The sequence below is a fragment of the Chiloscyllium punctatum genome, chromosome 1, assembly GCF_047496795.1.
Source record: "Chiloscyllium punctatum isolate Juve2018m chromosome 1, sChiPun1.3, whole genome shotgun sequence".
Taxonomy (NCBI): Eukaryota; Metazoa; Chordata; class Chondrichthyes; order Orectolobiformes; family Hemiscylliidae; genus Chiloscyllium; species Chiloscyllium punctatum.
Genome location: NC_092739.1, coordinates 57,464,350 through 57,479,158, shown reverse-complemented (window position 1 = coordinate 57,479,158; position 14,809 = coordinate 57,464,350). Strand labels below are relative to the sequence as shown.

The following is a 14,809-nucleotide window of genomic DNA, read 5'->3' as shown; positions in this document are numbered from 1 at the left end:
TTCTTACATCTGAGAAATGTACGCTCTGGCAAGTTTTATGGCAGAATTGGATGAAAACCCAGTGAGGCTGAAATTGATATCAGCAGCAATACTCTACGGTGAATTCTTAAAGGGAGTACAAGTGCATCAGCTATGGCAAGATTTAAGGAAGAATCAGAAAACAGCAATCTCGAAGTTGGGTGTAACTCATTCCATCTTTTATGCTTTTGAAAGCAGAATGGCAAATTTCTCACTAAGCAACAGCAAACTGCCATTTAAGGGGGATTACTGTTGATTAAATGCCAAGTTAGACATCAAGAAAACGCAACATATAAATCAGAGCAGGCATTTGGCAAATTCAACTCCGTGCTTGTTCAAAGGACCTCCATGTTATGTGCAATCAAAGAGCACCTCAGGGCATGATGCACCAGCCCTCACGCACCTGGACATTGACTTTCAGCACTTGCCAATCCCCTATGATCATCATGACATCTGTTATACACACTGCAAGTGTGTTCTGGAAACACTTGCATTGCTGGGTGTTGGAAATCCAAAGTGTGCAATGGGGAAGAAAATGGCTGCAACCACAATCAAGTGGATGGTACGTGACTCAACTTGTGAGGGAGGGCCTCAGAGCACAATGATGTCATAACATTACAGACTGAATAAGAACTGGACAGTACTCAGTCCTCTCATCCTCAGAGGTGAAGGAGTTACCTTCCAGGAGAGTTGACCATTCTATTGCAGAGATAATTGACATGCTGGCAGTAACAGCAAGAGACAAGAGAGAGAAGGCATTGCGACCAGTGTTAGCAGTGGTGTAAAATTAATGACACTGACAGTGAAATTAGTTTGAGAGTTGCAGTGTACTGAAGAGTGATACTTGCTTGTTTGGCAAGACATACAAGTTTCTGCATCTCTAAGGAGTAGTCCCAGTTTTGTCCTGCGAAGCCTTCGTTTAGAGCAAGGAACATAATATCAGGCACCTCCCTCTTTGTATAGAGCGAGAAATATTATGTCAGGCACCCTTCCAGGACTCCGAATGTTCTGTTCTGGGCTGTATTCTCTGTGAGGGGGATGATGGCACTGCCAATATTAAAAAACTCATTGATACTTGTGCTCAAGTCTTGAGGTGGGACATTAATCTGGAATCTTATGAATCAGAACCAATCTTGCTACCAACAAAGCCACAAATTCAGCAGTATATATGTTAACAAGAAAAGTAACGAAAGTAGATTGGTATTTATTTTGAACGTTTCCCAGTAACTCAGGTAGCAACCAACAACTAAGTGGCCACAAAGTACAATCTAGGCCATTGATGGAAAGCTAAGGATAATAAAGATAGTTTTCACAAGAGCAGTAGCACCAGAAGGAAAGGATTCAAGAGCAACCAAATTCTGAATGCAAATACATTTGGCTCATATTAATCAGACTAGCTAATGAAATTAAAATGTGATGTGAAACGTATGCAAGGCCTCAAACACCAGAAGTAAGCGACTGTTCCCAAGCTCCACATACCGCGCTGGCAAGAAAGTATCACTAAAGTAACTCCTTCAGTGAAAATAATATTGAATATTTTAAGGAAGTATTAAATATTTTAAGAAAAGGGGAGATGGTGTAGCAGTAATGTCACTGGACTAGTAATCCATAGGCCCAGACTAATATACTGAGGACACGGATTCAAATTCCATCACGGGACATGTGAAATTCAAACTCAATTACTCTGGAATTTTTTTTATTCAGTCACAGGATAATGGGTGCCACTGAATAGGCCAGCACTTCCAGCTGCACTCGAGGAGGTGGTACCGAGCTGCTTTCTTGAACTGCTGCAATTTATTCGGTGGCAGTATATCCATAATGCCAATAGGGAGAGGATTCCAATACTTTGACCCAGTGACACTGAAGAAATGGCAATATACTTCCAAGTCTGTATGGTGAGTGGCTTGAAGGAGAATTCGAAGGTAGTGGTATTCCCACATATTCGCTGTCCTTGTCCTTCTAATGGTAATGGCCATGGGATTGGAAGGTACTGTCTAAGGATCTTTGGTGAATTCCTGCTGTGCATCTTGTAGATCATACACACTGCTGCTACTGAGTGTGAGTAGTGGATGGAATGAACATTTGTGGATGTGCTGCCAACCAAACAGGATGCTTTGTGTTGGACTATGTCAAGCCTCTTGGCTGTTGTTGAAGCAGCTCTCATTTAGGTAAGGTGGAGTATTACATCACACTCTTCACTTATGCCATGTAGATGGTGGATAGGCTTTGGCAACAAGAGGGGAGTTATTCACTGTAGTATTCTGAGCCTCTGACCTGCTCTTGGAGCCACAGGGCTTATATGACCAGTCCAGTTCAGTTGCTAGTCAATGGTGACTCCCAGAATGCTGATGGTGGTGAATTCAGTGATGGTGATGACATTGAATATCAAGGGGAAATTGTTAGATTCGGTTTTGTTGGAGTTAGTCATTGCCTGGCACAAATGTTACTTGCCACTTGTCAGCCCAATTCCATTTATTGCCCAGGTCTTACTGTATTTGGGCATGGACTGCTTCTGTATATGAGGTGTCATGCACATTGTGCTCAACTTTGTTCACTGATGCTGCACATCCTCACCTTATAATGCAGGAAAGATCATTGGCAAATTAGACTACCTTGAGAAACCCCAGCAGAGATTGGTTGTAGCTAAGATGACTGGCCTCCAACAACCACAATAACTATCTTCCTTTGTACCAGGTATGACTAGTCTCAGCAGTGGGGATTACAAACTATCATTGATCATTGTAAAAACCCATCAGTTTACTAATATCTTTCCAAGAAGGAAATGTGCCAGCCTAACCCTGTCTGGTCTACATGTGACTCTAGATCCACAACAAAGTTATTGACTCTTAACTGCCTTCCGGATTGGCCCACCAAGCCACTTCGTTCGAAGCTGATTAATGACGGGCAACAAATGCTCGGCTTGAGAGCAATGCTAAGATCCCATGAAAGAATAGAAAAACAAATTTTAATGCTCTCCAACATTAATCTTCTTTTATGTGCATTATTTTACTACTTTCTCTCCATTTCTTTCCTCACTAGAGGACATGATAAATTACATAAATTAGTGAACAAAAGTATCTGCCTCAAGTCTTTGGTCAATGGCCCTGTAATCAGCTTGAAGATGAACAAGGATAACACATCTCTTGGAAAACATTTTAGCATTAAGAAATTGGCAAGCAAAGGAGGAATTCAGTGAATTCTGAGTCATTTCCAGCAGGTTCTTACCTCTTTGACCGAGACGTATATACTCACTTTCAAACAGCTCTGTAAGAGACAATGTGCAGTTAAAGTATAAATTAGAACAGCAAAGTAACTTTATAATAATCAGGAACAGGAAGTAATATCATATTTTCTATAAAGCCATCTGGTGATTTAACTCAAGTCAGGAACCACTGTTATGGACCAGGCCAGACCCCCTCAAAACATTTCAAGAAAGTAGCTCGGAGCCTAAATTTGTTAGCTGTTTTAAGCAGGCATAGATGGATATTCCAGGAGTGATGCAGCTGGCCCAACCACTTAGTTTTAAACAAAACAGAATTTATTTGCAAGATTACCGAATGAAACACAAACAAAAGAGAACAGAATATAGAATAAGTTAAACTATCCAAAAACCCAACGAGACTACCCCAACTTAATGATGCTGTTCCAAAGTCCTGCAATAATCCCCGTAAACTCCGCATGGCAAAAAAAAATGTTAAATCAAACACAGGGTCTTATAGTAGAGAGAGAGATGTCAGAGAGAGAAAACTGCAGCTTCAAAACTGATTGACTGCTTTCAGTGGACAGCCAGACTACTAAAAGCCAAACCAAACCAGAGAAAAGTTGAGCTGGGAGAAGTGGCCACTCCCCTTTCATTGTACAGGTATTTTGCTCCCAAACTTGAAAGCCTTTTAACTGAGGCAGTATCTGTTAACTATCATCAAACTGGCCCAAAAACCTTTCAAACCTAGACTTTTACGAATTGCTGCTTTTACGACTTCTCTGGAAAAAAAGCCAAGGACAGCATTACCTTGTCAAAGGTGCAGCATCATCACAACATCCTCATGGAAATTATTACTTTTAGAAGCACTGAATCTTAGTTTATAGCATAGAAGGAAATTCAGTTCATCTTATTTTTATCACCTCCTTGCATGAGCAATGTAAAATGCATCCCACTGCCCTTTTCTCTAAAACATGTAAAAAGTGTTTTACCAGTATACGGTCATCAATAAGAACAGCATTGGGAGAATTTTCTCAGTGTAAAGTGCTTTTGGAGCATAGGGAAAAGTGAGGACTGCAGATGCTGGAAATCAGACTCTAGATTAGAGTAGTGCTGGAAAAGCACAGCCAGTCAGGCAGCAGGAAAATCGACGTTTCAGTGTCCTGATGAAGGGCATTTGCCCGAAACGTTGATTTTCCTGCTCTTCGGATGCTGCCTGACCGGCTGTGCTTTTCCAGCACCACTCTAATCTAGAGTCTGATTTCCAGCATCTGCAGTCCTCACTTTTCCCTATGCTCCAAAAGCACTTTACACTGAGAAAATCCTCCCAATGCCGTTCTTATTGATGAGTGCATACTGGTAAAACACTTCTTAAAAAAATTGAGAACATTCCACAATTAAATGTGCATTCTCCAATGAAAATGGTTCCACTCGCTTGAGTTTTTTTTATTCATTCATAGGACATGGACATTACTAGCTAGGAAAGCATTTAATGTCAATTCCTAATTGCCCTTGAAAAGATGTTGGTGAGCTGCCTTCTTGAACTGCTGTAGTCCATTTGCTGTTGATAGACCCACAAAATCATTAGGGAAGATTTTGATCAACAGCACTGAAGTAACTGCAATATATTTCCCAGTCAGGATCGTGAGTGGCTTGGAGAGGCAGTAGAAGGTGGTGGTGTTCTCATATCTGCTGACCTTATCCTTCTAGATTGTAGTGGTTCTGGATTACAAAGGTGCTGTTCAAGGAACTTTGATGAATTTCTGCAGTGCATCTTGTAGATGTTACACATTACTATTCCTGAGCATTGGTGGAGGACAGAACGGATGTTTGTGAAAGTGGTTCTAAATCAAGCAGGATGCTTCGCCCTGGATGGTATCAACTTTCTTCAGTATTGGTGGAGTTGCACTTCACCTCATTATTAGTCACGCCTGGTGCTGCTTCTGGCATGTGCTCCTTTACTCTTCATTGAAGATCCCTTGTTTGATGGAAAAGATAGAGGGGGTATGTGCTGGGCCATGAGATTGCAGATTTTGTTGGAGCATGACTCTGCTGTGCCTCATGAAATTTTTTTTGTAACTGCAAAAATATACTTTATTCACAAAAAAAACTCTTAAGTACATTAAAAAAAAGGTCCATAAACATAAACAGCCCTCATGGAGGGGGAAAAAACCCAATACATTTGACTTTGACATTCCTCAGTCCTTCCCTGCAGTTAGGAGAAAGTGAAGACCGCAGATGCTGGAGATCAGAATCAAAACGTGTGGTGCTGGAAAAGCACAGCCAGTCAGGCTGCATCCAAGGTGCAGGAGAGTCAACATTTCGACTTCAAAGAGCTTATGTTTGAAACTTTGACTTTTCTACTCGTCGAAGATGCTGCTTGACTGGCTGTGCTCTTCCAGCACCACACCTTTTGACTCTTCCCTGCAGTTGCAAAACAAAGGCATTTTCTACACACTTTGACAGAAAGACCTTAGATAGTGGTCTTTCCCCACTGCGCTTTGGCAGCAGTTGCCTCAAGCTTCAGTGCATTCCTCAGCTGGTTGTCCTGGCCTTGGGAATGTACAAGTCTCCAACACTCAGTCAAGGTTAACTCTTGATGACCAAAAGGTCCAGAGAGACTAAAGAGCATCTTTCACCAAGTTAATGGTCCTACAGGCGCTGTCAATGTTGGTGTCAGTGTGCATCCTGGGAAACAGCCCATAGAGCACAGAGTCCTGAGTCATGAAAATATTCACGATTACCTTCAACAAAATTGCAACATCCCTCTGCAGATCTTCTTTGCAAAGGCACATTCCTTTGAGATGTGTGACAATCTCTTACCACTACAGCTGCTTCAAAAGCAGTGTGCAATGGCTGCAAAGTCTGGTCATAGGATCCAATAGGTAGTGTGCTTCACACCAGCAGCCAAGCTACGTCTTGGTGCTTGTTGGAAAGTTCTGGCAATGAGGGCATTCTGTCAGATTACTTTGACCATCTGCTCCAGAACCAGCTGACAGGATACACCCTCTTCTTTTTCCAGTGTCTTGAGGACCTTATGTGCTGACCACTGCCTGATGGACCTGTGTTCAAAGATGCTTATCTTTGCAAACTTTTCCATGAGAGACAGGTGATATGGAATGGTCCGACTACTTGGAGCATTCCTCAGCAATGAAGTCAGGTCCATCCCTTGCAACACTGGGGACCAGTAGAACCTCAGGACATAATGACACTTGGGTTTTTGCGTACCGAGCATCTTTGCACAGTTTGATGCAACCATACACAAAGGTGGCCATCAGGATGAGGCCAGCATTGGGTATGTCTTTCCCCTGCCCCCTTATCCAGAGTTTTGTACATGATGTCCTTGCAGTCACAGTCCATCTTTAGCCTCTGGATGAAATGGAAGATGGATCAGGTGACTGCAGTTGCATAGGCTCAGGGAATGAGCCAGACATGTACCACTCAGCAAAATAGTGAATACCTCACACCTGATGAGCTGGTTTTTACCTTCACTGGAGAGGGAGCAGTGCTCTGAAAGCCCAGTTACTGCCTCACCTTATCAATACACTCCTCCCAATTTACAGCATGTCCCAGCCACTCCATACTACATTCTCAGCACCTAGAGGGGATCTGGTCTGATTGTGAAGAGATTAAAGGATCAATCAGCTCGGTTCCCACAGAAAATGGCCTCACTTTTGCCTCAATCTTTGGGAACCGGGCTAACCAAGGTCAATTCAAATAGTTTGCAGATGCTCATGAGTCTACATACTGACAATGGATCTGAGCATAAAATAGCATCTTATGCATGCTCAATCCTGAGTTTCAGAATTATCATCATAACTTGTGCTTTCCACTCCTATCGTTACCTTAATGAATCAATTCCATTCTTAGCTTAGTTATGGCTGTTCTGTTTTCGATAAAATAATTAATCTCAAAATGTGCACAATACTCTAATTGTGTCTCAACAAGTGTTTTATATAAACATATCACTTACTTCATGCTTCTATTTTTAAAAGAATTATTAGTGAGGAAAATGCAGCATTTGCATTTTTGAAGTAAAATTTTTATTTTAAAGTTTGTGATAGATTAGGTTTCATTTAACCTAAATAGCGTTCCACTGATGCAAATATTACAGATCTATTTTTCAAAAATCAAATACAACCAGATCTTTAGCTCTAGTCTCGGGAAAAAAACTTGCTTCTATACTACACAAAACTCTAGAATACTGTAAAATGTAATAAAATGATAAATTAAATAGTAAAAAGCTCTTAAAATTTGCACAGTATTAAGTGCTAAAACATATAATCATGGTTGTAGCATCATCTTGTGAGACCTTAAATTATTGGCCTGACTTTAGAAATTTACTCCCTTAACGTAGATAGGAAGGAGAAAGAAATCATTTGGCAACACGCATGAACACTATGTGAAGTCCCACACCAATTAAAACGTAGTTTTCTGTTTATGCAATAGTGCCAAATGTTGGTGCTGCACAACACAATTCACAAATTATTATGATGTGGATTTGTTCCTCACAAACTTCGTTCCCAATCTTTACAATGCAAACAAAGCTGTTCAATGACTGTGACCATAGAATGTGTATTAGAAGGGGTGAAATAGGGCTAATCATTGGTTGAAATGATTAGTTATTCAATCTCTAATTTCTTTAGGAATATTTCATATTGAATTTTATTCCATATGTTCTAAAAACATTAAACAATGAAAAGTACTTACCTACAGGGATCTGCATCGAGTCATCAATTCCAAGTTGTTCATAGTTTAAAGCTAGCTCAGCGAACAGTTCCCTCTTTATAGAATAAAAAGGGAAAATTTAATCACAAATGTGTATGCACTGAAGATTTTGTTACTATTAAAAACTTTTTAGACGATAACAATTTTGAATGTCACATAGATAGAGGACCACGGGCTGCTTTCATCAGACAGAACATAGAAGATAGAAAAGCACAATAGCCCTTCAGCTCACCATATCTGCGCTGGCAATGATGCCACTCTAAATTTTAAAATGAAGTTTAATTATTATAGTCCCAGACAGCTGATTGGTGGTGGTTTTAAATTGAGGGTCTCCAACGCCTCAGGCCAGGGATGAGTTTGAGAAAATGGGTCCTTAATGGTAAATTCAGCCAGTGCGGGAATTCAATGTGTGGTTTTGGTGTCATTCTGTATCGCAAAACAGCCATCCAGCCAAATGAGCTAACCAGCCCCCAAATACAGTAATTAACCTCATGCTATTGGCATCTTTCTACATCACAAACCTGCTGTCCAGCCAACTGATTAACATGAAGCAAAGTTAAGGCATTGCGATGTTTCTATATTCCATATTGCATAAATGTTGGACCACAGATCTGCTCCAGAACTTCTTGAATACCAAATTCCTGACTGCATACATACCAAAACAAGAAATGAAAGCCAGTTTAGAGAGGAATAGTTGGAAGATTAGGATTAAAGTTAGCTCATGTTGGTCTGTACGCCATATCATAGCAAATTTAAGAACAGCTTTGAGCAAGCCCTTATAACAGGTTGCCAAGAAATGGTGCGCACAATACCAAGAAAATCAGAACATATACAAGTGATGGAGTGATGGAAACATTATCAAAGCAAAACCCAGAAACACTTACTGAACAGATTCAAATAAACCTATCATTAAAATAATCAAATAAAAGTTGAATAACAAAGAAGACTTGTACTTGACAAGCAAGAAAAGCCATTAAATACGGTAACTCAATTCTGATGTACAATCTACTTGTCTAAAAGCAACAAAACAAAAATCGAACATGAATTGACTTTAATTAAATAGAATTTATTTTGAGGAATTCCTCTCTTCCACCCTGCCACTTCCTTTAAAGACTTTTCTTCACTTATGCTTTTAGTATTAAGTCCATTTTTAAATGCCCTTTACTAATTCTACTCACTTCATTATATTGTTAAAGTATTTACGTTAAAAATATGTATTAGTCAGTATTAAATCACATTAAATTATTTTTCCATCTGCCCATCTAGTTGTAACCCTGATCTAATTCATTCTGCAATTCATTCACTGCATCATCATTCCCAACGTCATTCTCTAATTTATTAGTGTTATCATTGGTATCTTCCAAATTTCAACAGCAAATTCAAGAATATTTTGGTGTGGTGATGTGGGAAAATAAGTGATTCCCCAAAATACACATTGTTTTCTCTCAACAAAATAAAATCCAGAGATGTATGAAAATTATAACTATTTCAGAATATGTGTTGAAGAGCTTTGTAATTACTAAAACTATGTTAGTAACAGATCTGATAGTGTGCGCAATGATCTCAATGAATCATTCTTAGCACTAAATGTAAACTTAAATTTTAACAACAATTTCGCAGATAGGTAAAAAAATTTGCACTTCAGAATATAATGACTATGGAAGCAATATTCCCATTTTCAGTTACAGTGGTTTGTCAAGAGAGACTCATGGTGCTCAGTATGCTATGGCAACTTTTCTCATACAATCCTCCACTCTTCACCTCATTAATTATGCAATCGGACTCTTCAGCAACCTTCAACAGGAAAGGCAGAAGTAGTCACAACTGCTGGGAACTTCCAGCGTTCATGCCTCTGGCGGCATATTTAAAGCCCAGCTACTAACCATATCAGATGCTGCAAGACAAGAACTGCCCATCACGATGTGATGCTTGACCATGTTAAGGCAAGAGCTTATTTTCTTAATGCTCATCCACTTTATGCTTTTTTGGGAATACCAATCTCTGTGGTATGCATTGCTCTTTGGTACAAAGGGAGAAGCAGGCAGCTTGTGGAAATAACTGATCAGGTAAAAAGGTGGTCACAATGTGGTACTTGACCATTGTCAGTGAAGACATGACCCAAATCTGCAATTCTCACTATTGCATTTATCACATCCATTGGACAGCTTTCATTTACATCATCCTACAAGACTATTGGACCTTCTTGCATTCACTTGCTGCTCTTTACAAAAACTGCCCAAGAGAGTTAAGACCAGTAAAGGGGGTTATGAACACAAGTTTTCTCCATCCATTCAAGCAGTATCTGTTGAATTTTGCCAAAGAAGCGCAAGTTTGCTCATGTGAGGAATAGGGCAACATCAACAGCCACTCAAATTCAGTTAGCTTCACTGTACCAGGCTGCACTGCTGTTCCATTACCTCGAGCTCTAACGCATCCTAAATCTGCAAAAGCTTTTTTCTGCTTAGACAACTAATTTCTTCTCTTCTTTGACACAGGTACTTGTGGTAGTTAGCAAATTTCAGCCATGAAGATACCTGTGCCAGAAACCCTCAGCATAACCTTCACTTCTGAGGATGAAGTTACTGGTGACTCAGAGGATGCACCAGCAAGACATCCTGACGATATACCCATACTCCCTAGACTTGGTGCACTAGACCCACAAAAACAGGCTGACCATGCCTGAGTCCCCGGACTTTAGTAGAACAAGTGCCCGATTCACCATGATCAATTCCCAGGATTTAATCAGCCCCTTGACTGAGTGTGTCTGTACTTCCTGATAACACTTCCTCCAAACCGTGCGATCGTCAGCACGTCAATGCATTTACATCTGGTTCCAGAAGGACTTTGAGGACTGCATAGCGGAAAAACAAATTAGGGGGAAGCAAAACTCCATAACCAACCATAGTCCACCTTGAACGCACTCAGGACTGTTTCCTTTTGATTTTCAGAGATGATGATTACTTGAAGCACATGCAGTGTGTTGCTGCTTAAGTTGAAGGCACATGCCACTGTGTGACATAAACATAATCCAACAACACAATGACCACCCCTTTAACAAATCAGTTCTTCCCATAAGCTGCCTGCTTCTCCCTGTGTGCTAAACAACAACATGAGCCACAGAGGTTGGTAGTCCCAAATAAGCATAAAGTAGATGAGCATTAAGAAAATAAATTCTTGCCTTAACAAGCATCCTGTTTAAACAAGTCCTTGCAAGCAACAGAGCTGGATGTCCGCAACTGAGCAATGAAGAGCTAATGCATTAAAATTCAATGCAAGCCATACAGGTTGGCAGACCCAAGTAAGTAAAAAGTGAATTAACATTAAGAAAATCAATTCTTGCCTTAACATGCATCTTGTTTAAATGCATGAGAAGTATATACGTCCTTGCACACAAAACTACCTGGCACAAGCATGCAGGTCATTGATATCCCTGCGGTCCAAAGTCAAGTGGGCATAGCTTTAAATTAAGGGGGGGGTAGATATAGGACTGATGTTAGGGGTAGGTTCTTCACTCAGCGAGTCGTAAGTTCATGGAATGACCTGCCAGTAGCAGTAGTGGACTCTCCCTCTTTATGGGTATTTAAGCGGGCATTGGATAGGTATATGGAGGATAGTGGGTTAGTGTAGGTTAGGTGGGCTTTGATCGGCGCAACATCGAGGGCCGAAGGGCCTGTACTGCGCTGTATTCTTCTATGTTCTATGTTCTAAGTGGTAAAGAGCTGAAGTGGCATGACAATTGGACTGAATTCAGCATAATTAGAGCGAGGCAAGTAGCTTTCCCGTGCTGACTTGTGTGGACAAAGGGCTGAGGAGGATGTTGGCCATGGAGAGTGCAGGGACACTGTGTTGAAGACAGGGCTGGATGAAGGTAAGTAGCCACCAGGTATGTGCTTTGACTTTCATGTCAAGAATTTGTTGCATCTTGTTTTTCAGGGAAGCAGAGGATGGCTGGAAGCTGCACAGAAGTAAGGGCAAGTTGAGCTAATAATGAAATACAAATACATGGAAATCAAGTCAACTGCTCAATGGCAAGATCTGAAGTTACTACTTAAAGCCCAAGAAGAAAAAAATCTTTGCTGTACAAATGATTGTGTTATCATGTAGTTAAATTACACCTTGCTACTCCTACTTATATTCTTAAGGTCTGATAATGTAAAGAATAAAAATGATTTTTTCACCCTCCCGCAATTTTGTCATTGGTTTTCAACCTCTTTAATTGTTCATGGTAAGAATAAATATGAAAACCAAATTTTAAAATTCCAGTAGTAGAGTTTCCAGAAATTATGGGAACAGTGTTCAAAATTGTACTTTAAGTTTCCAGCATTAAACATTTCCATAATCACAAATGCAAGATTTTCTCTAAGTACAATTGGCTTTTTATCAATTTTATAATACCAACTACTTAATCCTTGTACAGTTTTATAAATTTTGGATTTAGGTTTGCGAGCTGAGCTGGAAGGTTCATTTCCAGACGTTTTATTACCTTACTAGGTAACATCTTCAGCGGGCCTCAGGCTAAGCAATGCTGAAAATCCCTGCTTTCTATTTATATGTTTGGGATTCTTTGGGTTGGTGATGCCATTTCCTGTGGTGAAGTCACTTCTGTTCCTTTTCTCAGGGAGTGTTAGATGGGGTCTAACTCAATGTGTTTGTTGATAGACTTCCAGTTGGAATGCCATGCTTCTGGGAATTCTTGTGCGTGTCTTTGTTTGGCTTGTCCTAGGATGGATGTGTTGTCCCAGTCAAAGTGGTGTCCTTCCTCATCCGTACGTGAGGATACTAGTGAGAGAGGGTCATGTCTTTTTGTAGCTAGTTGGTGTTCATGTATCCTGGTGGCTAGTTTTCTGCCTGTTTGTCCAATGTAGTGTTTGTTATAGTCCTTGCACGATATCTTGTAAATGACATTCGTTTTGTTGGTGTCTGTATAATAGCCACAACTAGCCACAAAATGACATGACCCTATCTTACTGGTATCCTTACATATAGATAAGGAAGGACACCACTTTGATTGGGACAACATATGTTTGTTTGTTACAGTGTTTGTTACAGTCCTTGCACGGTAATTTGTAGATGACATTAGTTTTGCTTGTTGTCTGTGTAGGGTCTTTCAAGTTCATTAGCTGCTGTTTTAGTGTGTTGTTGGGTTTGTGGGCTACCATGATGCCAAGGTCTGAGTAGTCTGGCAGTCATTTCTGAGATGTCTTTGATGTAGGGGAGAGTGGCTAGGGTTTCTGTATGTGTTTTGTCTGCTTGTTTGGGTTTGTTGCTGAGAAATCGGCAGACTGTGCTCATTGGGTAACCATTCTTTTTGAAAACACGATATAGGTGATTTTCCTCTGCTCTGCGTAGTTCCTCTGTGCTGCAGTATGCATTGAAATAATGTTCTGATGCAGCTCCGTTTGTGGGTGTTGGAATGACTTCTCAGCAACAAACCCAAACAAGCAGACAAAACACATACAGAAACCCTAGCCACTCTCCCCTACATCAAAGACATCTCAGAAATGACTGCCAGACTACTCAGACCCCTTGGCACCATGGTAGCCCACAAACACACCAACACACTAAAACAGCAGCTAATGAATTTGAAAGACCCTACACAGACAACAAGCAAAACTAATGTCATCTACAAAATACCGTGCAAGGACTGTAACAAACACTACATTGGACAAACAAGCAGAAAACTAGCCACCAGGATACATGAACACTAACTAGCCAGAAAAAGACATGACCCTCTCTCACTAGCATCATCACATACAGATGAGGAAGGACACCACTTTGACTGGGACAACACATCCATCCTAGGACAAGCCAAACAAAGACACGCACAAGAATTCCTAGAAGCATGGCATTCCAATCGGAACTCTATCAACAAACACATCAAGTTAAACCCCATCTACCACCCCCTGAGAGAAGGAACTGGAAGTGATTTCACCACAGGAAATAACATCACCACAGGAAATGGCATCACCAACCCAAAGAAATCCAAACATATAAATTGAAAGCGGGGATTTTCAGCATTGCTTCGCCTGAGGCCCACTGAAGATGTTACCTAGTAGAGTAACGAAACATCTGGAAATGAACCTTCCAGCTCAGCAAGCAAACCTACATCCAAAACCTCAGCCTGAGCTATAAATCTTCTCAAAACTCGTTAATTTTATAAATACAATGTGCTTAGTCATGAAAAGTTAGCATTTTTACTTCTATCTGTGAAAAGCCTGATTTATAGTCACTGAAAATAACTTTAAAAATTGAACCATTTACTAGTGTCATGGATTACATTTGCATAGTTTACACTTCTTAGTAAACAAAACATTCTTTGAATAACAAAATCTTACAAAATTATACCTAGTGCCTCGAAACCTAAGAAATGTAGACAATTTAAAGCATCTTCTCTAACAATCTTGTAATTTCAGCGTGCGAGACCATGATCAGTTTTGAGAGGGGACTTGATCCAGGTGAACTAAATCTTCAGTCAGGTTGAAAGATCAACAGAAAACTTAAAAGTGTTTTCACATGTAACACAAATCCATTTGAAAGTCCACCTGTTTATTTGTTTTATCAATTCAGCCCTGAATACTGCAATTTTATTAGCAGAAACAAATAGAATGTCTTACAATTGGCTTTTAAAATCTCCAAGTGAAACTGATTTTAAGGCCCTTTACAATTCTGCCAGTCTATGTTTCCCTGAAGTCACAGTTGGTTTTTCTTGCTATCTTTGTGTTATCTGCAAAACATAATGGTGTCCTTACAGCCAATATTATTTATGTATTCCTTTAATAGCAATAACACAAACACTGATCCAGGAATAACCACTGTTTACATCACGTCAAAATAATATTTATTTACCACAATTATGTTTGTAAC

General features: G+C 40.1%; 1 protein-coding gene across 4 annotated transcripts in view; it reads right to left on the bottom strand.

Annotated features, from left to right (window-relative positions):
- tbc1d19 (TBC1 domain family, member 19) overlaps window positions 1-14,809 on the bottom strand; it is a 138,792-nt gene that overhangs the window by 80,782 nt on the left and 43,201 nt on the right. For all 4 annotated transcript variants that reach the window (XM_072566348.1, XM_072566429.1, XM_072566269.1 and 1 more), the window contains 2 exons: window positions 7,928-8,000; window positions 3,244-3,282 (listed from right to left, as the gene is read on the bottom strand). In XM_072566348.1, coding sequence (XP_072422449.1) covers window positions 3,244-3,282; window positions 7,928-8,000 — 112 coding nt within the window. The remainder of the gene's footprint in view (window positions 1-3,243; window positions 3,283-7,927; window positions 8,001-14,809) is intronic.